The sequence below is a fragment of the Anomaloglossus baeobatrachus genome, chromosome 7 (assembly GCF_048569485.1).
Source record: "Anomaloglossus baeobatrachus isolate aAnoBae1 chromosome 7, aAnoBae1.hap1, whole genome shotgun sequence".
NCBI classification, from domain to species: domain Eukaryota; kingdom Metazoa; phylum Chordata; class Amphibia; order Anura; family Aromobatidae; genus Anomaloglossus; species Anomaloglossus baeobatrachus.
In genome coordinates, this window is record NC_134359.1 from 249,741,199 (window position 1) to 249,768,343 (window position 27,145).

At 51.4% G+C, this 27,145-nt stretch overlaps 1 protein-coding gene across 5 annotated transcripts in view; it reads left to right on the forward strand.

Annotated features, from left to right (window-relative positions):
• LOC142245375 (RNA exonuclease 5-like) overlaps window positions 1–27,145 on the forward strand; it is an 87,466-nt gene that overhangs the window by 14,204 nt on the left and 46,117 nt on the right. For 3 of the 5 annotated variants that reach the window (XM_075318027.1, XM_075318031.1, XM_075318028.1), the window contains exons 2-6: window positions 4,453–4,616; window positions 5,036–5,154; window positions 8,887–9,013; window positions 10,506–10,617; window positions 11,366–11,485. In XM_075318027.1, the coding sequence (XP_075174142.1) occupies window positions 4,476–4,616; window positions 5,036–5,154; window positions 8,887–9,013; window positions 10,506–10,617; window positions 11,366–11,485 (619 nt within the window). In that variant the 5' untranslated portion in view covers window positions 4,453–4,475. The remainder of the gene's footprint in view (window positions 1–4,452; window positions 4,617–5,035; window positions 5,155–8,886; window positions 9,014–10,505; window positions 10,618–11,365; window positions 11,486–27,145) is intronic. The other 2 variants (XM_075318029.1, XM_075318030.1) reach the window with 1 other exon arrangement.

Consider the following 27,145-nt stretch of genomic DNA (forward strand, 5'->3'; position numbering starts at 1 on the left):
AGGAGATTGACGAGATGCTGAACCTGGGGGTGATCCAGGCATCCAACAGCGCTTGGGCCTCGCCTGTAGTCCTCGTCCCTAAGAAGGACCGAACCACTCGGTTCTGCGTGGACTACAGGGGGCTCAATGCGGTCACGGTCGCCGATGCGTACCCAATGCCACGCATCGATGACCTGCTCGATCAGTTGGCCGGGGCTCAGTACCTGACCATCATGGATCTGAGCCGGGGATATTGGCAGATCCCCCTGACTCGCAAGGCCAGGGAACGCTCTGCCTTTATTACCCCATTTGGACTGTACGAGTCCACGGTGATGCCATTCGGGATGAGGAATGCCCCTGCCACTTTCCAGCGGATGGTCAACACCCTGCTCAAGGGACTTGAAGGGTACGCGGCCGCGTACCTGGATGACATTGCCGTCTTCAGTCCCACCTGGGAGGACCACCTAGAGCATCTAGCACAGGTGCTCAGGCGGATCCACCGGGCAGGTTTGACCATCAAGCCGGGAAAGTGTCAGCTGGCCATGAGCGAGGTCCAGTACCTCGGTCACCGGGTAGGTGGGGGAACGCTGAAGCCCGAGCCTGAGAAAGTGGAGGCCATCGCATCCTGGCCCACCCCCAGGACCAAGAAGCAGGTGATGTCCTTCTTGGGGACCGCTGGGTACTATAGGAGGTTTGTTCCATGCTATAGTAGCCTGGCAAAGCCCTTGACGGACCTCACCAAGAAGAAGCTGCCCTCTGCAGTCGATTGGACAATGGACTGCGAGACAGCCTTCCGGGCCCTAAAGGACGCCCTGTCCAGCCCGCCCGTGCTACAGGCAGCCGACTTCACGCGGCCGTTTGTAGTACAGACCGACGCCAGTGACTTCGGCCTCGGTGCGGTGCTCAGCCAGGTGGACTCTGCGAGCCAAGAGCACCCAGTCTTGTACCTGAGCAGGAAGCTGTTACCAAGGGAAGTGGCCTATTCTACAATGGAGAAGGAGTGCCTGGCCATAGTGTGGGCCCTGCAGCGCCTGCAACCCTATCTATACGGGCGCCACTTCATCGTGGAGGCGGACCACAATCCCCTCAGCTGGTTGCACACCGTCTCTGGGACGAATGGGCGATTGTTGCGATGGAGCCTTGCGCTCCAGCAATACGACTTCACCATTCGCCACAAAAGGGGCCGTGACCACGGTAACGCAGACGGGCTGTCCCGACAAGGAGAGGTCGCGGACGGGCGCACGGGGGAACACCGGAGGGTGCTGCCCCCTAGCGCCCTCAAAAGGGGGGAGGTGTGAGGTAAAGCCTGGGATATGAAGAGGAATTATGACGAGAAGTCATAATTGCTCTCATCACTCCCTGGCAGTGCCCCCCTCCCTTCTTGTTCCAAATGTACAGCATCTGGAAGGTGTCACATTCCACTTACACAACTCATGGCCATCTCCTCTGATATGGAGATGAGATGATGTGAGGACAATGGATCCAGGATGACTCCCTGCCGTGACTCTGTAGCGGGGGCTGCTAGCTAGTTAGCAAGGCTCTGGAAATAGCCAGACAGAACGACTCCAGTAAAAAATGGTTCATATCTCGCAAGCCATATTTCCGATAAATATGGCAACCATAACAATGGTGTCTCCGCATGTGGACGATGCTGGCACACCCTTTTTATGGAAGTAGGACATTGGGAAACACACCAAACGTGATATCAGCCATATGGGAACTCGTAGACAGGTCATGAGTCCCCTCGTTCTGCAGCTAAATTCATAACTGTCACAATGAGAGCATTGGCGTCCGTCTACGACGCTCCCAGGCACAGTTATGGCCAAAATCCCCTTTGCTGGATAATTCTGATCCATGCAGGGGGAGTGGCAGTGCTTCCCTGTGAGGTCACTAAGGTAGGAGGGGACCTGGATCTGCCCAGGTTGATAACCCTACTTCGGCCATTTTCCAGGGTTCTTCTGCTCGGGGGCCTGGTTGGGAAAGACCTGTGAGGAAGAATCCTAGAAACCTGGTCTACAGCGCCCCCCTGTGGCCAGACACACAAGGTAACTGATGTAATTGTATACCTGTTCGTAACCCATGCTTTATCTGTAACTGTACTCTGACATATGTATATTCTGTAGATTCCCTATTGTATATATTGTAGTTTCTAGTGTGCTTTAGGCGATTAAATTATATAATTAATCTTGGGCTGTTCTGTTATCTCGATCTTGAATCCCACGTCTGTGTGTTCGGCTAATAGTTACCGTAAATCGGTTGGTGGCAGCGAATTGTGCCAAGGATTATTGTGGGGAGGCCAGTGAGATTCGGGAAGATATTATATATTCCGCCCGCGGAGGTCGGGGGAATATATACCCTACTCTCACCGGGGACCCTTCAATAATCGGCATAAGTAGTATAGCGGCCTCCTTGCTTATTGTCGGGCAATTCCATAATTGGCCTGACTATAAGAGGGGCGCTAGAGAGCGCGTCACGTGCTCTGTCTGTCGGTCGGGAGGTATAAAGGAGGGGTGACCCCCACTTGTTACCCCCCGATTGTGACGTACTGGTAGCCAGCGCGGGGGATTTCTGAGTGACCCCCCCCGGTGGTTCGTGACAGGTGCCTCCCCCGCCGGGGATCAAGGCACACTCGACCAGAGCTGTCGGTGCCTCTTGGGCTTTCAGGCACCAGGCTCAGCAAGTCTGTCAGGCTGCCACTTGGACTAGCCTGCATACCTTTTCAAAGCACTACCAAGTGCATGCTCATGCTTCGGCAGATGCGAGCTTGGGCAGACGCATCCTTCAGGCGGCTGTCGCCCACTTGTGAAGTTAGGCTCCGCCTACTTCTCAGTTTTTCTGTTTATTCCCACCCATGGACTGCTTTGAGACGTCCCAATGTCTGGGTCTCCCATAGGAACGATAAAGAAAAAGAGAATTTTGTTTACTTACCGTAAATTCTTTTTCTTATAGTTCCGTATTGGGAGACCCAGCACCCTCCCTGTTGCCTGTTGGCAGTTTCTTGTTCCGTGTGTTATCACCGGCTGTTGTCGTAGACAGAGACTCCGGTTGTTCCGGTTCTTGCTCTGTTTTACTTGTGGGTGGCTATTCTCCTTCAGCTTGTGCACTAAACTGGCTAGATCTGGCTCACCAGGGGGTGTATAAGCTCAGAGGGAGGAGCTACACTTTTGAGTGTAGTACTTTGTGTGTCCTCCGGAGGCAGAAGCTATACACCCATGGTCTGGGTCTCCCAATACGGAACTATAAGAAAAAGAATTTACGGTAAGTAACAAAATTCTCTTTTTACATAATAGGATTGGTTGGCACTTCTGGAAAAAAAATGGATTTAGGGCTACAGTTTGGGCACTCGGCCTGAAAAAGGTTCGCCATGACTGCCCTAGAATCTTGTTTGCTTTTGCAGCTGCTGCCTGACATTGAGTGCTGCTGCTCAGCTTATTTGTAATGAGAAAACCCAAGTCTTTCTCCTGTTCTGTAGTCCCGAGTTTACTGTCATTTAATGTTTAAGCAGTTATAGGATTACTCCGTCCTAGGTGCATTACTTTACATTTGTCAACATTAAATCTCATTTGCCAAGTTTGTAAAGGAATCCAGCTCACCCACGTCTGACCTTACCGTGCCTCAGACTCGGATCCGGCCCTGCCCTGGCCGCACAGCAATGAAAATGAAGAGAACGATCCAACTGAGTGACCAGGTGATTTATTCAGTGCAGTTCAGACAAGGCATATGGTCGTGGTTAACGCGTTTCTGGCTTAACGCCCTTAATCATAACCATTATGATTAAGGGCGTTGAGCCAGAAACGCGTTAACCACGACCATATGCTTTATCTGAACTGCACTGAATAAATCACCTGGTCACTCAGTTGGATTGTTCTCTTCATTTTCATTTGCCAAGTATCTGCCCATAAGGACATATGTCAGATTGTCTTAAAGGGAATCTGTCACCAGGTTTTTGTCACCTAATCTGAAAGCAGCATAGTGTAGGGGCAGGGATCCTGATTCCAGTGATGTGTCACTTACTGAGCTGCTTGGTGCAGTTGTGATAAAATCACTGATTAATCAGCATTATTAATACAGGACTACTTGGCGTGCTGCAGATAGTCCAGCATATTCATGCGCCCTGTATAACTGCTAGATCTGCAGCAGAGAAAACATTGATTTTATCAAAATGACAGCAAACAGCTCAGTAAGTGACACATCACTGGAATCAGGGTCTCTGTCTCTACATTATGCTGCTCTCAGATGAAGGAGCAAAAACCTGATGAAAGATTCCCTTTAATATCATTGAGCGCCTGTCAGCATTAGACCATAGGTTTCCCATCTTACATACAAGTGCACCTGTATGGCCGCTATGAGGTGGCATCAGAAAATAACATGTCTGACCATATGGAGAAATCTGACACATTGCTCCTCATGTTCCCAGACTTGTATATTCATGCAGCTCATGATACAATAATGCATTTTTTTTGTATTGTTCAGTTTTTCCATCTCTGTAGGAAGAAATGAGTGAAATTAAATCGATGAGGCAGCATAAAAGACCGCACAGGAATGGAGAAGAGGACGAGCCCGGCTCTAAGAGAAGAAAGGACGAGAATAACGGGGGCCAAGAAGCGGTCAATGGAGTACACCCGCAGAGGAGCAAGGTGACTTTACCACACCTGAGACCTTAACACTAATGAGTCACATGACACCGGGGAGGAAATATGGCTAACTGGGAGCAATTTGGGCATTTTCGCTTAGGGGTGTACTCACTTTTGTTGCCACCGGTTTAGACATTAATGGCTGTGTGATGAGTTATTTAGAGGGCATCAAATTTACAGTTATACAAGCTGCACACTGCCTATATATTGTATTATAAGAGTACTATCTTCAGTGCTGTCCCATGAAAAGATATAATAATAAAATATTCACAAAAATGTGAGGGGTGTACTCACTTTTGTTGCACACCGACACTGTACATTGTATCACAGGGTCAGATCCTCAGTGTTGTCCCATGAAAAGATATAAATGTGAGGGGTGTACTTACTTTATTGATATATGGTATTATTGTGTTTCTCGACAGAAATCTCCCAGATTATCACCCGCGTTATTTTCTGATAACTGTGAAATTCAGCCCCAGCAGCTGCACCAGCTCCTGAAGTACGCGGCTATCGGAAAGCGGGGCGGTGCCACACAGGCAAGGTGCGTTCATCTTTGATGTTTTGGTTTTCAGGTTTTATTACCCGTGCCCTCTCCTGAGTTTGTCGGTTTTACTGTATACTTGTACCCGTTGGTAAATAACACTTTGGAGCATCGTTTGTGTTGTACCGTTCCTCTGTTATTCCTCATCGCCATTTATCAATAAATTACCATCTGGATGTTATCAGTTGTGGGTGGTCCCCCCCAATCCATACTGACAATGTCAGACTGTAGGGACTCACTCTTTTAATACAGAGAATGGTAACACCAAGTTATCCATGTATTTATAAATAAAAGTATATACTAAAACAGACATGTATGTGATGGCAAGTCATCTTTAACCTATTCCCGCAAATGGACATGTTATTCACGTCCTGTGAAAAGGTCCTCATGTAGATGAGGTCAGCAGCTGAACTCTCTCCACATGCGGCAGATCCTGGCTAAATTAAATAGCCGGCATCTGTCTCCAACAGCCACGCCCAGCTTTTAAAGGGGTGGTTCACTACTTATCCTTACTAGCCACATCAATATAACATTCAGAAACAAGGCTTCTGTCAAACACCTTGTGTAGTCAATTGTGCCTGTGAGCTGTGCTATTGTGTTCCACTCATCCCATCGCATGACCCCCGGGCTCCGTGACCTCTGAAATCCGGTGATGTCACGTTAACTTACAGTTGACCTGACCCCACCGTGGCCGGCCCCAGTCTCTGCGAGTAACTGGGCTGTGGGCAGCGTTTCACCACTCATCACGGCCCAGCATGCATGTTCGCTGCAAGAGCGATGCTGGGCTGTGACAAGATGGTGAAACGCCGCCCACAGCCCAGTTACTCGCAGAGACTGGGGATGGCCTCGGTGGTGTCAGGTCAACTGTAAGTTAACGTGACATCACCGGATTTCAGAGGTCACGGAGCCCGGGGGTCATGCGATGGGGATGAGCGGACCGTAATAACGCCGATCAGAGACAGTATTGGCAACACAAGGTATTTGAGAGACTTGTTTCTGAATGTTATATTGATATAGCTAGTAAAGCTTTGGGGGCTATTTAATATAGCCAGGATCTGCGTGTGCGGAGGGAGTTCAGCTGCTGAGCCTCATCTACATGAAAACCTTTTCACAGGATGTGAATAACACGTCCATGAACGTTATATCGATGTGGCTAGTAAAGCTAAGTAGTGATCCACCCCTCGACGGTTCCTCCACAAATTGACTGCCATTAGCTCCCCATGACGTGATCACAGAGGACCGATTGGTTACTATGACATCTAAAGGTCTGCTGAAGACCCCCCTCATTGCTGTCATCTTGGTTTTTCTCTAAAGCTCAGTCTTAAGGCCCTGTAACATGCAACAACGGATCTAACGATATACAGTCAGGGCCAGAAATATTTGGACAATGACACAAGTTTTGTTATTTTAGCTGTTTACAAAAACATGTTCAGAAATACAATTATATATATAATATGGGCTGAAAGTGCACACTCCCAGCTGCAATATGAGAGTTTTCACATCCAAATCGGAGAAAGGGTTTAGGAATCATAGCTCTGTAATGCATAGCCTCCTCTTTTTCAAGGGACCAAAAGTAATTGGACAAGGGACTCTAAGGGCTGCAATTAACTCTGAAGGCGTCTCCCTCGTTAACCTGTAATCAATGAAGTAGTTAAAAGGTCTGGGGTTGATTACAGGTGTGTGGTTTTGCATTTGGAAGCTGTTACTGTGACCAGACAACATGCGGTCTAAGGAACTCTCAATTGAGGTGAAGCAGAACATCCTGAGGCTGAAAAAAAAGAAAAAATCCATCAGAGAGATAGCAGACATGCTTGGAGTAGCAAAATCAACAGTCGGGTACATTCTGAGAAAAAAGGAATTGACTGGTGAGCTTGGGAACTCAAAAAGGCCTGGGCGTCCACGGATGACAACAGTGGTGGATGATCGCCGCATACTTTCTTTGGTGAAGAAGAACCCGTTCACAACATCAACTGAAGTCCAGAACACTCTCAGTGAAGTAGGTGTATCTGTCTCTAAGTCAACAGTAAAGAGAAGACTCCATGAAAGTAAATACAAAGGGTTCACATCTAGATGCAAACCATTCATCAATTCCAAAAATAGACAGGCCAGAGTTAAATTTGCTGAAAAACACCTCATGAAGCCAGCTCAGTTCTGGAAAAGTATTCTATGGACAGATGAGACAAAGATCAACCTGTACCAGAATGATGGGAAGAAAAAAGTTTGGAGAAGAAAGGGAACGGCACATGATCCAAGGCACACCACATCCTCTGTAAAACATGGTGGAGGCAACGTGATGGCATGGGCATGCATGGCTTTCAATGGCACTGGGTCACTTGTGTTTATTGATGACATAACAGCAGACAAGAGTAGCCGGATGAATTCTGAAGTGTACCGGGATATACTTTCAGCCCAGATTCAGCCAAATGCCGCAAAGTTGATCGGACGGTGCTTCATAGTACAGATGGACAATGACCCCAAGCATACAGCCAAAGCTACCCAGGAGTTCATGAGTGCAAAAAAGTGGAACATTCTGCAATGGCCAAGTCAATCACCAGATCTTAACCCAATTGAGCATGCTTTTCACTTGCTCAAATCCAGACTTAAGACGGAAAGACCCACAAACAAGCAAGACCTGAAGGCTGCGGCTGTAAAGGCCTGGCAAAGCATTTAGAAGGAGGAAACCCAGCGTTTGGTGATGTCCATGGGTTCCAGACTTAAGGCAGTGATTGCCTCCAAAGGATTCGCAACAAAATATTGAAAATAAAAATATTTTGTTTGGGTTTGGTTTATTTGTCCAATTACTTTTGACCTCCTAAAATGTGGAGTGTTTGTAAAGAAATGTGTACAATTCCTACAATTTCTATCAGATATTTTTGTTCAAACCTTCAAATTAAACGTTACAATCTGCACTTGAATTCTGTTGTAGAGGTTTCATTTCAAATCCAATGTGGTGGCATGCAGAGCCCAACTCGCGAAAATTGTGTCACTGTCCAAATATTTCTGGACCTAACTGTATCGCCGGGGTTACGGATTCCGTGACGCACATCCGGCATCGTTAGAGACGTCATTGCGTGTGACACCAACGAGCGGCCGTTAACGATGGAAAATACTCACCAAATCATCCATCGTTGGCAAGTCCGTGTGACGGCTCCTAACAATATTGTGCACCACGGGCAGCGATTTGCCCGTGACGCACAACCGACGGGGCGGGTGCTTTTACCAGCGATATCGCTGCGTGTAAAGCCCCCTTTAGGCTACCTGAGATTTTCACAATGCCTTGCAGCAAGCTAGGCTGTTTTGAAAAAAGAAACCAGAAACATTAAAACAGTTTGAATCACCCCCATCCTTATTAATTAAAAATAAATTGAAAAAAATAAATATACTTTGCATCATCGCGTCCAAAAGAGTCCGAGTTATTGAAACCACATGTTAAACAGCAAAAGCAAAGGAAAAATTAGCAGTTTTTTTGCAATTCATCTGATCTTTCCTCATAACAGTTGGTGCAAATATTCACTATTAAAACTGAAGCAGCAAATCTTACAAAAAGTAAAATTTGTGTCAGTTTCAACATTTGTGGCCAGACCGGTGCGATGTTCAGCCGTCCCTCACCCTGCTGGTGATTGACCGTATACAAGAATCCATCAATCAGTAACTAGAGGATGAGGAGCCACATGCCGGGAATACATCGGCTCTTGAGTCTCTCTGATGCCATTTTCTGTGTGTCCTCTGTAGCTGGTGCACCGTCCATCATCAGAAGCGTCTTCGAGGAGTCTTGGTGGTCGTGCTTCAGGATCTTGCTCAGCATCATCTCTACCAGTATTATTCACACTTCCGTTCTCTCAGGAGATTATTCAGACACGTAAGTAGAGTAATACACGCTGGGAGAGCCGCGTCCGGGAAAGTTACTGCAGATTTGGCAGATCTCAGACATAAAGGCAGTGGCTCAGCTACTAACATAAGCAATAAAAATGCAGGTACATGACATAGATGGGGTGGAATAGACCTGGTTTAGATGGTGTTATTTTCTGGCATTGAGCACTTCCATGTGAGAAGCCCATGGCATTACAGCCCCACACCTGAGACGTGTCTATGATCGGCGGGTGCTGTCCTCACGTCCTGGTCATTAGAATAGGACTTGTGTGTGGTACCTGATTATCCCACTTGCATCTCAGCAGGCATGTGGGGTCGCAATGTCATTACTGTCTCTTGCTTCTGACTTAGAAGTGAATGGCGTTGCATTGCTCGTTTATATAGTATCTGTAGCCTGGTGTTTAGTTTTAGTAAGCAATTGCATTCCTTGATTAATTTTTGGTTTAGAACTCAAAATGAATGTAGAAATTGACATTTAGTTATTACAGGGTCTCCCCGAAAATAAGACACAGGGCTTATTTTCACTTGGGGGTGTGTTTACCCTCCTTAAAAGACAGAATTCCCCCACCCCCGCCTCCCAGTAGACTTGTACTGCTTCCAGCTGGCAGGGGGACCTGGGACACAGTGCAGTGGAGAGCGAGGACCTTTGGTGGAATGCATGGAGGACTGCGGTGCAACACATTGATGCGTACCACTGCAGGTCCTCCGTACGTTCCACTGCAGGTCCTTGGTTTCCATTGTGACCCAGGTCCCCGAAAAACTATGGTTTCATTGTGTGTGTGTGTGCGTGTGCTCATTCCACCACAGGTCCTCCATGCATTCCATCATAGGTCCATGCGTTCCACTTTGTCCAAGGTCCCCAGGGGACTACGGTATCACTGGATGTGTGTGTGCATGTTCGTTCCACCACAGGTACTCCATGCATTCCACTGTAGGTCCACGCGTTCCACTTTGTCCATGGTCCCAGGAGCACTACGGTATCACCGGATGTGTGTGTGCATGCTCGTTCCACCGCGAGTTTTCCCATGCCGTGTCTGGTGACTATGATTGCAAGGTCTTCTCTCTTGTCTGTTTGCTCTTTTAGGGGTGTCTGCTTTATATAATGAAGTGTCCTGCAGTATTTTTAACTTTTTTAGCTGCATGGACACTTCATTATTGAATCGTGACGAGGGCTTATTTTCGGGGTAGGGCTTATATTTAAGCTTTCCGCCAAAAAGGCCAAAAATTCCTGCTAGGGCTTATTTTCAAGGAAACACAGTAGTTGGGGGTCTGTCTTTAGAGTCTCACCTTATCCAATCAGTGGTGACAGTGTCAGACACACCCTTTTGGGAAAGGGAATGGAAACACCCAATTGTCAATTTATTCATAAATTTAAAAGAGGAATAACAGAGGCAGTGTAGACTTGTGAGGGGAAGTGATGGATCTTTTTCAATGGATTTATACTTCATTCATTAATGGCAGGTTGTTCTGTTCCCTTTTAGAGATTCAGCATGCCGCCTCCAACCTGTGATTTTGTGGCTTCTCTTCTTGGGTTGAATGGTCTGGATGTTACAGACCAGAAGGAGAACATGAATGATCAGCACAGCCCAGGAGGTATTGTATGGCCTGTGAATGTATATATTATAGGAGATTCAAAAAGGATGGTGTAAAATTATCATAACCGAGAGACGATAACACAGATTTATTACCACTGCCAGTGTTCTCAGTGATCTCCATTGGTGACACGGCAGATGTCTCGGCAGTCATCCACTTCTGTCCAGACAAGTGTCAGTAAGTCTACAGTTATGGACTCCCATACTGATGCCTTGTCTCAGGCCGCGGTGGGTAGCAGATACCCTGAGGCTGTGACGTAGCCCTATAGAATGAAGGGTGTTAGATCTGGTGAAGGTCGATCCAGTGTTCCGGTAAAGTTCAGGTATCGGTGGTCCCCGGTGGCCCAGAATTTTCCCAAGACATAAACACTCTCACTTCCTCCGGATGTCTGATTTGGACGAAGGAGATGGCGGTGATCGGATGCTGGTTGAGCACAGGGATCGTGTGGCGTTACTACATCACGTGAGCCCCGATTGCCGACAGCGCTGGGATGCCGCCACTACTGGAGGAGCTGTTATTTAATAAGGGGGAATCTTGTCAAATGAGGAGGGGTTATTCAAATAGTGGACAACGTCTTTAACTCCAGACCTTTACTGTAATGAACAACCCCTTTAACTCCGGGCGTTTACTATAGTGGACAACCCCTTTAACTCCAGGCCTTTACTTTTGCACTGTCCTTTTTGAATCATACTGAGCAGCTAATGCCTTATTCTAGGTTTTCCACATCAGAAGTCTTATTTATTTCCAGGATCTGAACCCATGAAATTTCCTGATGACATCCAACAAAAATATGGACCAGAACGCCATGGCCTGACCAGGTATCTACTGACTGAGGAGGCGATGAGGAGAAATGACTTTCCATTTGTAGGTCAGTGTATGATAAAGTCTCTCAGTCTCCTCTTTTATTTTTCTGAAATATCAATAATTCCTTTTGGCTTTTACCACCTTTATAAATCATCTGCTGAGCTCCACCTGCATGAAGCGGAGGTTGGACCTTCACATGGCCACTACAGTCATTGTCTATGGGACATATTCAGCCTCCACAATCAATACCTTATCCCCTATCCTGGATAGTACATAACATAATCTTGGTAAAAACCCTTAAAAAATGTTGAGCTTTGCAGTGAATATGGGTGGCACGATCTCACTTGTGAGCGTTCTTATTGTGTAATTTCCTCCCACAAAGAGACAAATATAAAGGACTAGCTGTAGTACCCGGGCATTGCCTGGGATAGTAACAGTCTCTCTGTCTCTCTCCCAGTCTCTGTCTGTGTGCCGCTGTGTGTCTGTCTGTCTCTCTGTCTGTCACTTTCCTTGTCTGTCTGTGTCTGTCTCTGTCTGCTTCTATCTCTCTGTCTGTCTTTGTATCAGTCTATCTGTCTCTATCCCTGTATCTGTCTGTGTCTCTCTTTCCAGGTCTGTCTCTTTCCAGGTCTGTCTCTTTCCCGGTCTGTCTCTTTCCCGGTCTGTCTCTTTCCCGGTCTGTCTCTTTCCCGGTCTGTCTCTTTCCCCGTCTGTCTCTTTCCCGGTCTGTCTCTTTCCCGGTCTGTCTCTTTCCCCGTCTGTCTCTTTCCCCGTCTGTCTCTTTCCCGGTCTGTCTCTTTCCCGGTCTGTCTCTTTCCCGGTCTGTCTCTTTCCCGGTCTGTCTCTTTCCCGGTCTGTCTCTTTCCCGGTCTGTCTCTTTCCCGGTCTGTCTCTTTCCCGGTCTGTCTCTTTCCCGGTCTGTCTCTTTCCCCGTCTGTCTCTTTCCCCGTCTGTCTCTTTCCCCGTCTGTCTCTTTCCCCGTCTGTCTCTTTCCCCGTCTGTCTCTTTCCCCATCTCTCTTTCTGTCTCTTTCTGGGTCGTGACCGGGTGACCACAAGCGTTTTCTCTGTAATTCCGAAATGGTTACGGATGTGGCTGGAGTACGGGTGACATATTTTTCTTTATCGTTCCTTATGGGAGACCCAAACCATGGGTGTATAGCTTCTGCCTCCGGAGGACACACAAAGTACTACACTCAAACGTGTAGCTCCTCCCTCCGGGCTATATACACCCCCTGGATGACAATCTACCCAGTTCAATGCTTTGTGTTTCAGGAGGATCACACACTTGCATTCTCTGATTTTTTTTTTTTTTTCATTTTTATTTTAATTTTAAAGATTTGGAAGAAAAGCGGGTCCAGTCTGGACTCCCGGCATGTCCCTTCACACCCCACTTTGTCGGCGGTGCTGTTAAGGTTGACTTTATAAGGCTGGAGCCTTCACATGCCGCGCTCCTTCACATCCTCTGAGAGGCTCTGGGTTGAAGTGGGAGCTTCCACGGTCCTCTCTGCTTGCAGAAGGCCGGTCTCCATCCGCAGCCCTGTCTGGTTCCTGCTGGAAGGAGCGTTTAACCCCCACTCAGGGACTGGCCCTGCATCTCAAAAGCTAAGTATTGAGACGTTTTTCAGGGGTCCCGGGTACTTTTATTAGGGGGACAGTATGTGTTTTAGCGTTACTGTAAATTCCGGCCGGTTCTGGGGGTTTCCTCTGAGAACCGCGCCGAGGGTGCCTGCTCGTCGGCCGCATTTTAAAATCTAGGCCCCGGCTTCAGTTTGGGCCTAGTTTCGTTTTCGGCTTCTCTGCATGTTTTGCATACAGCGCCGCCCACCGCCCGACCAGCAGAGGGGAGGGCACTCCTCTCTGGGGAGATGTTCCATCCCCTGTATCTCTCCCTGTATCTCTCTGCCCTCCGTTTTTCCCGCTCTTGGGCTTATACACGCCCCCCCCTCCTTCTCCCAGCGCCATTTTCTCAGCGTTCTTACACTGGAAGGCGCTGGATGCTGCAGCTGCATACTGTTAGGAAGGCTGACGCTTCACAGGGTCTTTGAGCTGTGGAATCCGGAGGGCACACAGAGAGCGGGCTGGTAAGCCACAACCTTCGGTTGTGGACTTTTATTACACTCTCAGGGCATTCTACAGGAGTGTATTCTTGCTGCAGAGCTTCCACCTCAGCAGCATGTCTGTCACCCGAAGCAAGGCTGCAAACATGTACGCTATATGCACTGCATGTAAGCTCATTCTGCCAGAGCCAAGCACATACCCACATTGTGATGCCTGTGCTAACATGTTTGTGTCTCAGCCTGGAGCCTCCTCAGGGGTCCCTCCGGCTGCTCCGGCCCCGGTGGCTGAACCCCCGGCTTGGGTAGCTTCCTTTTCACAAGCTATTTCCCAGTCTTTTGCCGACTCCATGGGGCAGCTGTCCCGGACACTGCTGTCCATGCATCAGCCCCCCTCTCAGGGTGCCTCTGCGGCTCCGAGCTCTGCAGAGCCCTCAGAGCATGTCCTAGGGCCCCGTCCCCCTAAACGGAGACGCAGGGAACCTTCTCCTTCCTCGTCCCACGGCTCTGATTCACAAGCCGAGGTGCAGGGCGAGGAGGATTCGTTTACTGTGGGCTCAGACGCTACCTCTATGTACCCCATTGACTTATCTGAGGGTGATGCGGATGTTAGTGACTTGATTGCGTCCATTAACTCCGTACTGAACCTCAACCCACAAGAGTCAGAGGAACATCCCTCTCTGGTAGAGGTACACCAGTTTACCTCTCCTAAGAAACCTAGGAGTATGTTTTTTAACCACTCCAGCTTTCACACCACTGTTAACAAGCCCAGGGCCTGTCCTGACAAACGTTTTCCGAAGCGTAGTTCAGATGACCGTTTTCCTTTTCCACCAGAGGTGGTTAAGGAATGGGCCCAGTCCCCAAAGGTAGACCCTCCGGTGTCCAGAATCTCAGCCCGCACAGTCGTAGCTGTGGCTGATGGCACTTCTCTTAAGGATCCCACTGACCGCCAGGTTGACCTTCTGGCCAAGTCTGTATATGAGGCGGCAGGAGCCTCGTTCTCCCCGTCTTTTGCGGCAGTGTGGGCTCTTAAGGCAGTCTCTGCCTCTCTGGCGGAGATTCATTCCCTCTCCAGGGACTCTATTCCTGAGACGGATGCCTTAACTTCTCAAGCTTCGGCTTTTGCATCCTACGCCATGTCTGCCATCCTGGAGGCTTCTCACCGCACGGCGGTGGCCTCCGCTAACTCCCTCGCGATCCGCAGGATCTTGTGGCTTCGAGAGTGGAAAGCAGACGCTTCCTCTAAGAAGTACCTTGCGAGTCTCCCTTTTGCTATGTCCTGGCTGTTTGGGGAACAGCTGGATGACATAATTAAGGAAGCTACTGGCGGGAAGAGTACTTCCTTGCCACAAACTAAAGCCAAGAAACCTGTCCAGGGCAGGAACCAATCGAGGTTTCGTTCCTTTCGTTCCTCTAACTGGTCATCCTCTAAGCCCTCGGCCTCGTCCACTACCGCAGCCAAGGATCGTAAATCCAACTGGCGCGCAAAGCCGCGTCCTCAAAAGACCGGAGGAGCCGCTGCCACTAAGGCAGCCTCCTCGTGACTATCTGGCCGCGCCAGCAACGTCCTTGGTCGGTGGCAGGCTCTCCCACTTTGGCGACGTGTGGTTGCAACACGTCTCCGATCAGTGGGTGCGGGATATCATCTCCCACGGCTACAGGATAGAATTTTCTTCCAGCCCGCCAAGCAGATTTTTTCTGTCCACCCCCCCCTGCTCCAAAGCCGCCGCCTTCTCTCAGGCCGTGGCATCCCTGTCTCTCACTCTCGCCACGCTAGTTCAGTTCGGGTGGCTTGTCAACCTGCCCAAGTCCACTCTGACCCCGACCCAGGTGCTTTTGTACCTAGGGATGCAATTCGAGACTCTGCCGGCACTTGTCAAGTTGCCCTTAGTCAAACAGCAGTCCCTTCGTCTGGCGGTGCGCTCTCTGCTGAGGCACCGCCGTCATTCCATCAGACACCTCATGCAGGTGCTGGGTCAGATGGTGGCGTCCATGGAAGCGGTTCCCTTTGCTCAGTTCCATCTGCGTCCCCTGCAGCTGGACATTCTCCGCTGTTGGGACAAGCGGATCTCTTCCTTGCACAGGCAGGTGGCTCTGTCGTCACAGACCAGGAGCTCCCTTCAGTGGTGGCTTCGGCCCCTCTCTCTGTCACAGGGACGCTCCTTCCTGACTCCGTCCTGGGTGATCCTAACCACGGATGCCAGCCTCTCCGGTTGGGGAGCAGTATTTCTTTTTCGCTCCTAATTGGGAGACCCAGACAGTGGGTGTATAGCTACTGCCCTCTGGAGGCCGCACAAAGAACTACACTTAAAAGTGTAAGGCCCCTCCCCTTCTGGCTATACACCCTCCCGTAGGAGTACAGATTCCTCAGTTTTAGCTTTGTGCGCAAGGAGGTCAGACACGCACGCATAGCTCCATTGTTTTTAGTCAGCAGCAGCTGCTGACTATGTCGGATGGAAGAAAAGAGGACACATATAGTGTCCCCAGCATGCTCCCTTCTCACCCCACTGTATGTCGGAGGTGTTTGTAAGGTTGAGGTACCCATTGCGGGTACGGCGGCAGGAGCCCACATGCTGATTCCTTCCCCATCCCTTTTTACAGGGCTCTGGGTGAAGTGGGATTTACTGGTCTCCAGGCACTGAGACCGGGCTCCATCTACAGCCCCTGGACAAGATGCTGGATGGAGCGGAGTACATCAGGGACATGGCCCTGCATCTTCAAGGTACTCTGTGTCCCCGTGCAGGCGCTCACACCGCAGCATGCTGGGTGTTGTAGTGCGCCGGGGGACATCAGCGCTACGGCGCTTGTGCCATGGCCTCATTCAGCTTAGCTGAAGCAGGCACACTTCCAGGAATCGGTCGCGCCGGCCGCTGGGACTGCGGCGCGGCTGGCACTTGTGGTGCGCCGGGGACTTCAGCGCGACCCGCGCTTTTACGGCGGCCGCGCTGATAACTCGAGTCCCCGGCTTTTGCGGCCTGCTTCCGTTCGTTCCCGCCCCCGGACCTGCCAGTCAGGAGAGGGGCGGGACGCTGGCCACATCTAGAAATCGGTCATGCCGGCCGCTGGGACCGCGGCGCGGCTGGCACTTGTGGTGCGCCGGGGACTTCAGCGCGGCCCGCGCTTTTACGGCGGCCGCGCTGATAACTCGAGTCCCCGGCTTTTGCGGCCTGCTCCCGTTCGTTCCCGCCCCCAGACCTGCCAGTCAGAAGAGGGGCGGGACGCTGGCCAGTGCATCAGCGCTGAGGGCTGGAGTCGTTTTTACATACTCCAGCCCTCACAATCGGCACAGAGGGGACACTGTTTCCCGCACTTTTGTTTGGGAACTCCCACGGACCGCCCCTCTCCACAGACGCCGGCAGCCATTCCTGCTGACACGCTGAGCTGCAGAGGGGAGCCGGGGAGACCCAGACAAGGAATTCTGCAGCCTCTTACCCGCTATTCAGCGGGCGGTAAGCAGCCCTCAGGGCTCACCCCCTCTTGTGCCATTAGTATTCTTAGTATTTTGTTGCTACAAATACTTGGTATTACATAGCGCTGGTCGCCCTTTGGCTATAGACTCTCTCACATTCAGAGAGCCAGCAGCATGTCGTCCGCAAAACGCAAGGGTGCCAAAGCACAGACATTATATGCTTCCTGCACCGCATGTGGGACTTTTCTACCGGCAGGCTCCACGGACCCCCATTGTGTGCAGTGCTCGGCCCCTGCGGCGCTTGCACAGCCGGGGCCTCTGCTGGACGTGACCCAGGGTGTACCACCTGTGAATGCTGTCCAGGTGACAGGCACTGAGTTTGCAGCTTTTGCTGACAGAATGTCTCTCACTATGTCACAAATTCTTGACACATTGCGAGCTAGGCCTGTACTTCAGGCCACGGACACTGTGCAATCATTGCCCCCTGGTCCCCCTCAGCTCCAAGCTCCGGGACGGGCATATACACCTCAGGGTGAAGACTCTGACTCGGACGATGGCCCCGGGCAGCCTAAGCGGGCTCGCTATGACGGGCCTTCACATTCATCTCAATGGTCAGGATCCCAGCGAGATGAATCTATGGGTGATGAGGCGGACGTAACTGATCAGGATTCTGATCCTGGAACCGCTCTCAATCTAGATACACCAGATGGTGACGCCATAGTTAATGATCTTATATTTAACATCAATAGGATGTTAAATATTTCCCCACCAGCTCCTCTTGTGGAGGAGTCAGCTTCGCAGCACGAGAGAATCCATTTCAGATACCCTAAGCGTACTTTAAGCACTTTTCTGGACCATGCTGACTTTAGAGACGCAATCCAGAAACCCCACGCTTATCCTGAAAGGCGTTTTCCTAAACGGCTTAAAGATACACGCTATCCTTTTCCCCCTGAGGTGGTCAAGGGTTGGACCCAGTGTCCAAAAGTGGATCCTCCAATTTCCAGGCTTGCAGCTAGATCCTTGGTTGCAGTTGAAGATGGAGCGGCACTTAAAGATGCCACTGACAGGCAGATGGAGCTCTGGCTGAAATCCATCTATGAAGCGATTGGAGCGTCATTAGCGCCTTCTTTTGCAGCCGTATGGGCACTCCAAGCTATCTCAGCCGGGCTTGCGCGAGTTGACTCCGTCACACGTGCAGTTGCCCCGCAGGTAGCACCATTGACCTCGCAAATGGCGGCATTCGCGTCGTACGCGATTAATGCTGTTCTTGACGCTACAAGCCGCACGGCAGTGGCGTCAGCCAACTCCGTTGTTTTGCGTAGGGCCCTGTGGTTGAGACATTGGAAAGCAGATTCTCATTCCAAGAAGTGCTTAACCAATTTGCCTTTTTCTCGTGACCGATTGTTTGGAGAGCGTTTGGATGAAATCATCAAACACTCCAAGGGTAAGGACTCATCCTTACCGCAACACAGACAAAACAGACCCCAACAGAGGAAGGGTCAGTCTGGTTTTCGGTCCTTTCGAGGACCGGGCAGGTCCCAATTCGCATCGTCAAAAAAGACTCAAAAGGACCAGAGACGCTCAGATTCTTGGAGGTCTCAGTCACGCCCAAAAAGGGCAGCCGGAGGAACCGTTGCCAAAACGGCGTCCTCCTGACTTGAGGTCTCCGATTCCCACACCCGCGGTCGGTGGGAGGCTTTCCCACTTTGGCGACATCTGGCTGTCACACGTCAAAGACCGTTGGGTGAGGGATATTCTGTCTCACGGGTACAGGATAGAGTTCAGTTCTCGTCCGCCAACTCGTTTCTTCAGAACTTCTCCCCCACCAGACCGAGCCGATGCTCTGTTGCAGGCGGTGGCCGCTCTAAAAGCGGAAGGAGTGGTGACCTCCGTCCCTCTTCAGGAACAAGGTCACGGTTTTTACTCCAATCTGTTTGTGGTCCCAAAAAAGGACGGATCGTATCGGCCCGTCCTGGATCTAAAGTTGCTCAACAGACACGTAAAAGTCAGGAGGTTCCGGATGGAATCCCTACGCTCCGTCATAGCCTCAATGTCTCAAGGAGATTTTCTAGCATCAATAGATATCAAAGATGCGTATCTCCACGTGCCGATCGCACCAGAGCATCAGCGTTTCCTACGCTTCGTCATACACGACGAACACCTGCAGTTCGTAGCGTTACCTTTCGGTCTGGCAACAGCCCCCCGGGTCTTCACCAAGGTCATGGCAGCAGTAGTAGCTGTACTGCACTCGCAGGGTCACTCGGTCATCCCGTATCTAGACGACCTGCTTATAAAGGCACCCTCTCAAGAGGCATGCCAACACAGTCTGAAAGTGGCACTAGACACTCTCCAGAGTTTCGGGTGGATTATCAACTTTCCAAAGTCTCATCTAACCCCGACCCAATCTCTGACTTATCTTGGCATGGAGTTTCATACTCTCTCAGCGATAGTGAAGCTTCCACTGGACAAGCAGTGCTCGCTGCGGACTGGAGTGCAATCTCTCCTTCAGAGCCAGTCGCACTCACTGAGGCGCCTCATGCATTTCCTAGGAAAGATGGTAGCAGCAATGGAGGCAGTCCCGTTCGCGCAGTTTCATCTGCGCCCTCTACAATGGGACATTCTACGCCAATGGGACGGGAAATCGACGTCCCTCGACAGGACGGTCTCCCTCTCTCAGACTGCCAAGGACTCTCTGCGTTGGTGGCTTCTCCCCACCTCATTGTCACAGGGAAAGTCGTTCCTTCCCCCGTCCTGGGCAGTGGTCACGACGGATGCGAGCCTATCAGGGTGGGGAGCGGTGTATCTCCACCACAGGGCTCAGGGGATGTGGACTCTGGAAGAGTCCACCCTGCAGATCAATGTTCTGGAAATCAGAGCAATCTATCTTGCCCTGCGAGCCTTCCAACAATGGCTGGAAGGCAAACAGATTCGGATTCAGTCGGACAATTCCACGGCGGTGGCGTACATCAACCACCAAGGGGGAACACGCAGTCGCCAAGCCTTTCAAGAAGTCCAACGGATTTTGACGTGGGTGGAAAGCAGAGCGTCCACCATATCCGCAGTTCACATCCCAGGCGTGGAAAACTGGGAAGCAGACTTTCTCAGTCGCCAGGGCATGGACGCAGGAGAATGGTCCCTTCACCCGGACGTGTTTCAGCAGATCTGTTGCCGCTGGGGGACGCCGGACGTCGATCTGATGGCGTCACGACACAACAACAAGGTCCCAGTTTTCATGGCACGGTCTCACGATCACCGAGCACTGGCGACAGACGCCTTGGTTCAGGATTGGTCGCAATTCCGACTCCCCTATGTGTTCCCACCTCTAGCATTGTTACCCAGAGTTCTCCGGAAAATCAGGTCCGACTGCCATCGAGCCATACTCGTCGCTCCAGATTGGCCAAGAAGGTCGTGGTACCCGGATCTGTGGCATCTCACGGTAGGCCAACCGTGGACACTACCAGACCGTCCAGATTTGCTGTCTCAAGGGCCGTTTTTCCATCTGAATTCTGCGGCCCTGAACCTGACTGTGTGGCCATTGAGTCCTGGATCCTAGCGGCCTCAGGTTTATCTCATGAAGTTGTTGCCACAATGAGACAGGCTAGAAAACCATCCTCAGCTAAGATCTATCACAGAACGTGGAAGATATTCTTAGCGTGGTGCGTGGCCCAAGGGTTTTCTCCCTGGCCATTTGCATTGCCAACTTTTCTTTCCTTCCTGCAGTCTGGGTTGGAAAAAGGCTTGTCGCTTAGCTCTCTTAAGGGTCAAGTCTCCGCGCTATCCGTATTCTTTCAGAAGCGCTTGGCACAGCTTTCTAAAGTACGCACTTTTCTCCAAGGAGTTTGTCATATCGTTCCTCCTTACAGACGGCCATTGGAACCCTGGGATCTGAACAAGGTTCTCATTGCTCTCCAGAAGCCGCCTTTCGAGCCTTTGAAAGAGGTTCCCCTTTCTCGGCTTTCACAAAAGGTAGTTTTTCTTGTGGCGGTCACGTCTCTTCGAAGAGTGTCCGAGCTAGCGGCGTTATCTTGCAAATCTCCCTTCCTGGTTTTTCACCAAGACAAGGTAGTACTGCGTCCAATTCCAGAGTTTTCTCCCAAGGTGGTTTCTTCCTTTCATCTCAATCAGGATATCACTTTACCATCTTTGTGTCCGCATCCAGTTCACCAATTTGAAAAGGGTTTACATCTGTTGGACCTGGTGAGAGCACTCAGGATTTACATTTCTCGCACGGCGGCTCTACGCCGTTCTGATGCGCTCTTTGTCCTAGTCGCTGGTCAGCATAAGGGATCGCAAGCTTCCAAATCCACCCTGGCGAGGTGGATCAAGGAACCAATTCTTCACACATACCGTTCTGCTGGGCTTCCGATTCCATCTGGACTGAAGGCCCATTCTACCAGAGCCGTGGGTGCGTCCTGGGCATTGCGGCATCAGGCTACGGCTCAGCAAGTGTGCCAGGCGGCTACCTGGTCGAGTCTGCACACGTTTACCAAACACTATCAAGTGCATACCTACGCTTCGGCAGATGCCAGCCTAGGTAGACAGGTCCTTCAGGCGGCGGTGGCCCACCTGTAGGAAGAGGCTGTCTGACAGCCCGTTCATGTGGTATCTTTTTACCCACCCAGGGACTGCTTTTGGACGTCCCACTGTCTGGGTCTCCCAATTAGGAGCGAAAAAGAAGAAGGGAATTTTGTTTACTTACCGTAAATTCCTTTTCTTCTAGCTCCAATTGGGAGACCCAGCACCCGCCCTATTTGTTCTTAGGGTTTCGTTTTTCGGGTGCACATGTTGTTCATGTTGTTTCTTAAGTTCTCCGATCATGTTATCGGATTGAATTTGTTTTTGAAACTGTTATTGGCTTTCCTCCTTCTTGCTTTGGTACTAAAACTGAGGAATCTGTACTCCTACGGGAGGGTGTATAGCCAGAAGGGGAGGGGCCTTACACTTTTAAGTGTAGTTCTTTGTGCGGCCTCCAGAGGGCAGTAGCTATACACCCACTGTCTGGGTCTCCCAATTGGAGCTAGAAGAAAAGGAATTTACGGTAAGTAAACAAAATTCCCTTCTTCTCCATCACCGAGCACAGGGCACTTGGACTCCGTCCGAATCAGCCCTCTCGATCAATGTGCTGGAGATCAGAGCTGTGTTTCTAGCTCTCCTAGCCTTTCACCACCTGTTGGCGGGCAGGCACATTCGAGTTCAGTCGGACAACGCGACAGCGGTTGCCTACATCAATCACCAGGGCGGGACTCACAGCCGTCTGGCGATGTTGGAGGTTCAACGAATCCTCCAGTGGACGGAGGACTCCAAGTCCACCATATCTGCAGTCCACATCCCAGGCGTGGAAAACTGGGAGGCCGATTACCTCAGCCGTCAAACCGTGGACAGCGGCGAGTGGGCCCTGCATCCATCAGTGTTCAGATCAATCTGCCGCAAGTGGGGCACTCCGGAAGTGGATCTAATGGCATCCCGGCACAACAACAAGGTTCCGGTTTACCTGGCTCGCTCCCACGATCCTCAAGCCTTCGCAGCAGACGCACTGGTTCAAGATTGGTCTCAGTTCCGTCTGGCCTATGTGTTTCCCCCTCTAGCGCTCTTGCCCAGGGTTCTGCGCAAGATCAGAATGGAGGGCCGTCGAGTCATACTCATTGCTCCGGACTGGCCCAGGCGAGCTTGGTACCCAGACCTGCTCCGTCTGTCCGTAGAGGTGCCGTGGCATCTCCCGGACCGCCCAGACCTTCTCTCTCAAGGTCCGTTCTTCCGCCAGAATTCTGCGGCTCTCAGATTGACGGCGTGGCTCTTGAGTCCTGGATCCTGACGGCTTCAGGCATCCCCTCTGAGGTCATCTCCACCATGACTCAGGCTCGGAAGTCTTCCTCGGCCAAGATTTACCACAGGACTTGGAGGATTTTCCTGTCCTGGTGTCGCTCTTCCGACCATGCTCCTTGGCCGTTCTCCTTGCAGACCATCCTGTCTTTTCTACAGTCCGGTCTACAGCTAGGACTGTCCCTCAATTCCCTCAAGGGACAGGTGTCGGCTCTGTCGGTATTGTTCCAGCGGCGTATCGCCCGACTGGCTCAGGTGCGCACCTTCATGCAGGGCGCATCTCACATCATTCCTCCTTACCGGCGGCCCTTGGATCCCTGGGACCTTAATCTGGTCCTCACGGCCTTACAGAAACCCCCCTTTGAGCCTCTCAGGGAGGTTCCCTTGTTTAGACTTTCACAGAAAGTTGTTTTTCTAGTAGCCATAACTTCTCTCAGGAGAGTTTCTGATTTGGCTGCGCTCTCTTCGGAATCCCTTTTTTTGGTGTTTCACCAAGACAAGGTGGTTCTTCGTCCGTCTCCGGACTTTCTTTATCGTTCCTTATGGGAGACCCAAACCATGGGTGTATAGCTACTGCCTCCGGAGGACACACAAAGTACTACACTCAAACGTGTAGCTCCTCCCTCCGGCTATATACACCCCCTGGATGACAATCTACCCAGTTCATTGCTTTGTGTTTCAGGAGGTCACACACACTTGCATTCTCTGATATTTTTCATTTTTATTTTTAAAGATTTGGAAGAAAAGCGGGTCCAGTCTGGACTCCCGGCATGTCCCTTCACGCCCCACTCTGCGGGGTGCTGTTAAGGTTGACTTTAATAAGGCTGGAGCCTTCACATGCCGAGCTCCTTCGCATCCTCTGTCGAGGCTCTGTTTGAAGTGGGAGCCATCACGGTCCTCTCTGCTTGCAGGAGGCCGGCTTCATCCGCAGCCCTGTCTGGTCCCTGCTGGAAGGAGCGTTTACCCCCCTCTCCAGGGACATGGCCCTGCGTCTCAAGAGCTAAGTATTGAGACGTTTTTCAGGGGTCCCGGGTACTTTTATTTGGGGGACAGTATGTGTTGTAACTTTACTGTAAATTTCGGCCGGTTCTGGGAGTTTCCTCTGAGAACCGCGCCGAAGGTGCCTGCTGCTCGGCCGCGTTTTGAAATCTAGGCCCCGGCTTCAGTTTGGGCCTAGTTTCGTTTTCGGCTCCCTGCATGTTTTGCATACGGCGCCGCCCACCGCCCGGCCAGCAGAGGGGAGGACTCTCCTCTCTGGAGAGATGTGCCCTCCCCTGTACCTCGTCCTGTATCTCTCTGCCCTCCGTTTTTCCCGCTCCTGGGCTTATACACGCCCCCCCTCCTCCTCCCAGCGCCATTTTCTCAGCGTTCTTACACTGGACGGCGCTGGGAGCTGCAGCTGTTGCTGTTTTGGGAAAGCTGTCGCTTCACTGGGACTTGGAGCTGTGGAATCCGGAGGGCACACAGAGAGTGGTGTGGTAAGCCACAACCTCTGGTTGTGGGCTTTTTATATACACTTTCAGGCATTCTACAGGAGTGTTTTATTGCTGCAGAGCCCCCCATCAGCAGCATGTCTGTCACCCGGAGCATGGCTGCAAACATGTATGCTTTTTGCACTGCATGTAAGCGCATTCTGCCAGAGCCGAGCACATTCCCACATTGTGATGCCTGTGCTAATATGGTTGTGTCTCAGCCTGGAGCCTCCTCAGGGGTCCCCTCGGCTGCTCCGGCCCTGGTAGCTGAGCCTCCGGCTTGGGTAGCATCTTTTTCACAAGCTATTTCCCAGTCTTTTGCCGACTCCATGGGGCAGCTGTCCCGGACACTGCTGTCTATGCATCAGCCCCCCCCTCAGAGTGTCTCTGCTGCTCAGAGCTCTGCGGAGCCCTCAGAGCATGTTCTAGGTCCCAGTCCCCCTAAACGGAGACGTAGGGACCCTTCTCCTCCCTCGTCCCACGGCTCTGATTCACGTGCCGACGTGCAGGGCGAGGGGGATTCGTTTACTGTGGGCTCAGACGCTACTTCTATGTACCCCATTGATTTGTCTGAGGGTGATGCGGATGTTAGTGACTTGATTGCGTCCATTAACTCCGTTCTGAACCTCAACCCACCAGAGTCAGAGGAACAAACCTCTCTGGTAGAGGTACACCAGTTTACCTCACCTAAGAAAGCTAAAAGTATGTTTTTTAACCACTCCAGCTTTAAGACCACTGTTAACAAGCCCAGGGCCTGTCCTGACAAACGCTTTCTGAAGCGTAGTTCAGATGACCGTTTTCCTTTTCCACCAGAGGTGGTTAAGGAATGGGCCCAGTCCCCAAAGGTAGACCCTCCGGTGTCCAGAATCTCAGCCCGCACAGTCGTAGCTGTGGCTGATGGCACTTCTCTTAAAAATCCCACTGACCGCCAGGTTGACCTTCTGGCCAAGTCTGTATATGAGGCGGCAGGAGCCTCGTTCTCCCCGTCTTTTGCGGCAGTATGGGCTCTTAAGGCAGTCTCTGCCTCTCTGGCGGAGATGCATTCACTCACCAGGGACTCTATTCCTGAGATGGATGCCTTAACTTCTCAAGCTTCGGCTTTTGCATCCTACGCCATGTCTGCCATCCTGCAGGCTTCTCACCGCACGGCGGTGGCCTCCGCTAACTCCCTCGCGATCCGCAGGATCTTGTGGCTTCGAGAGTGGAAAGCAGACGCTTCCTCTAAGAAGTACCTTGCGAGTCTCCCTTTTGCTGGGCCCCGGCTGTTTGGAGAACAGCTGGATGACATAATTAAGGAAGCTACTGGCGGAAAGAGTACTTCCTTGCCGCAAACTAAGGCCAGGAAACCGGTCCAGAGCAGGAACCAATCGAATTTTCGTTCCTTTCGTTCCTCTAACTGGTCAGCCTCTAAGCCCTCGACCTCGTCCACTACCGCAGCCAAGGATCGTAAACCCAACTGGCGCGCAAAGCCGCGTCCTCAAAAGGCCGGAGGAGCCGCTGCCACTAAGGCAGCCTCCTCTTGACTATCTGGCTACGCCAGCAACGTCCTTGGTCGGTGGCAGGCTCTCCCACTTTGGCGACGTGTGGTTTCAACACGTCTCCGATCAGTGGGTGCGGGATATCATCTCTCACGGCTACAGGATAGAATTTTCTTCCAGCCCGCCAAACAGATTTTTTCTGTCCACCCCCCCCTGCTCCAAAGCCGCCGCCTTCTCTCAGGCCGTGGCATCCCTGCAGGCCAACGGTGTAATTGTTCCGGTTCCCGCCCGGGAACGGTTCAGCGGTTTCTACTCAAACCTCTTTCTAGTCCCCAAAAAGGACGGTTCCTTCCGGCCCATCCTGGATCTCAAGCTTCTCAACAAGCATGTTCAGGTGCGGCATTTTCGCATGGAATCTCTGAGATCGGTCATTGCCTCAATGACCCAAGGAGATTTTCTGGCATCCATCGACATCAGAGATGCCTATCTGCATGTTCCTATTGCGGTTTCGCACCAGCGTTGGCTACGCTTTGCAATCGGAGAGGAACATTTCCAATTCGTGGCTCTCCCCTTCGGCCTAGCCACGGCCCCTCGAGTATTCACCAAGGTCATGGCAGCAGTGGTTGCGGTCCTGCACCTCCAGGGGTTGGCAGTGATTCCTTACCTGGACGACCTTCTAGTCAAGGCCTCATCCAGTGCAGACTGCCAGCGGAGTGTCTCGCTCACTCTCGCCATTCTAGTCCAGTTCGGGTGGCTTGTCAATCTGCCCAAGTCCACTCTGATTCCAACCCAGAAACTCGAGTACCTAGGGATGCAATTCGAGACTCTGCCGGCACTTGTGAAGCTGCCCTTAGTCAAACAGCAGTCTCTTCGTCTGGCGGTACGCTCTCTGCTGAGGCACCGCCGTCATTCCATCAGACACCTCATGCGGGTGCTGGGTCAGATGGTGGCGTCAATGGAAGCCGTTCCCTTTGCTCAGTTCCATCTGCGTCCCCTGCAGCTGGACATTCTCCGCTGTTGGGACAAGCGGATCTCTTCCTTGCACAGGCTGGTGGCTCTGTCGCCACAAACCAGGAGCTCTCTTCAGTGGTGGCTTCGGCCCCTCTCTCTGTCACAGGGATGCTCCTTCCTGACTCCGTCCTGGGTAATCCTCACCACGGATGCCAGTCTCTCCGGTTGGGGAGCAGTATTTCTCCATCACCGAGCACAGGGCACTTGGACTTCGTCCGAATCAGCTCTCTCAATCAATGTGCTGGAGATCAGAGCTGTGTTTCTAGCTCTCCTAGCCTTTCACCACCTGTTGGTGGGCAAGCACATCCGAGTCCAGTCAGACAACGCGACAGCGGTTGCCTACATCAATCACCAGGGCGGGACTCACAGCCGTCTGGCGATGCTGGAGGTTCAACGAATCCTCCAGTGGACGGAGGACTCGAAGTCCACCATATCTGCAGTCCACATCCCAGGCGTAGAAAACTGGGAGGCCGATTAT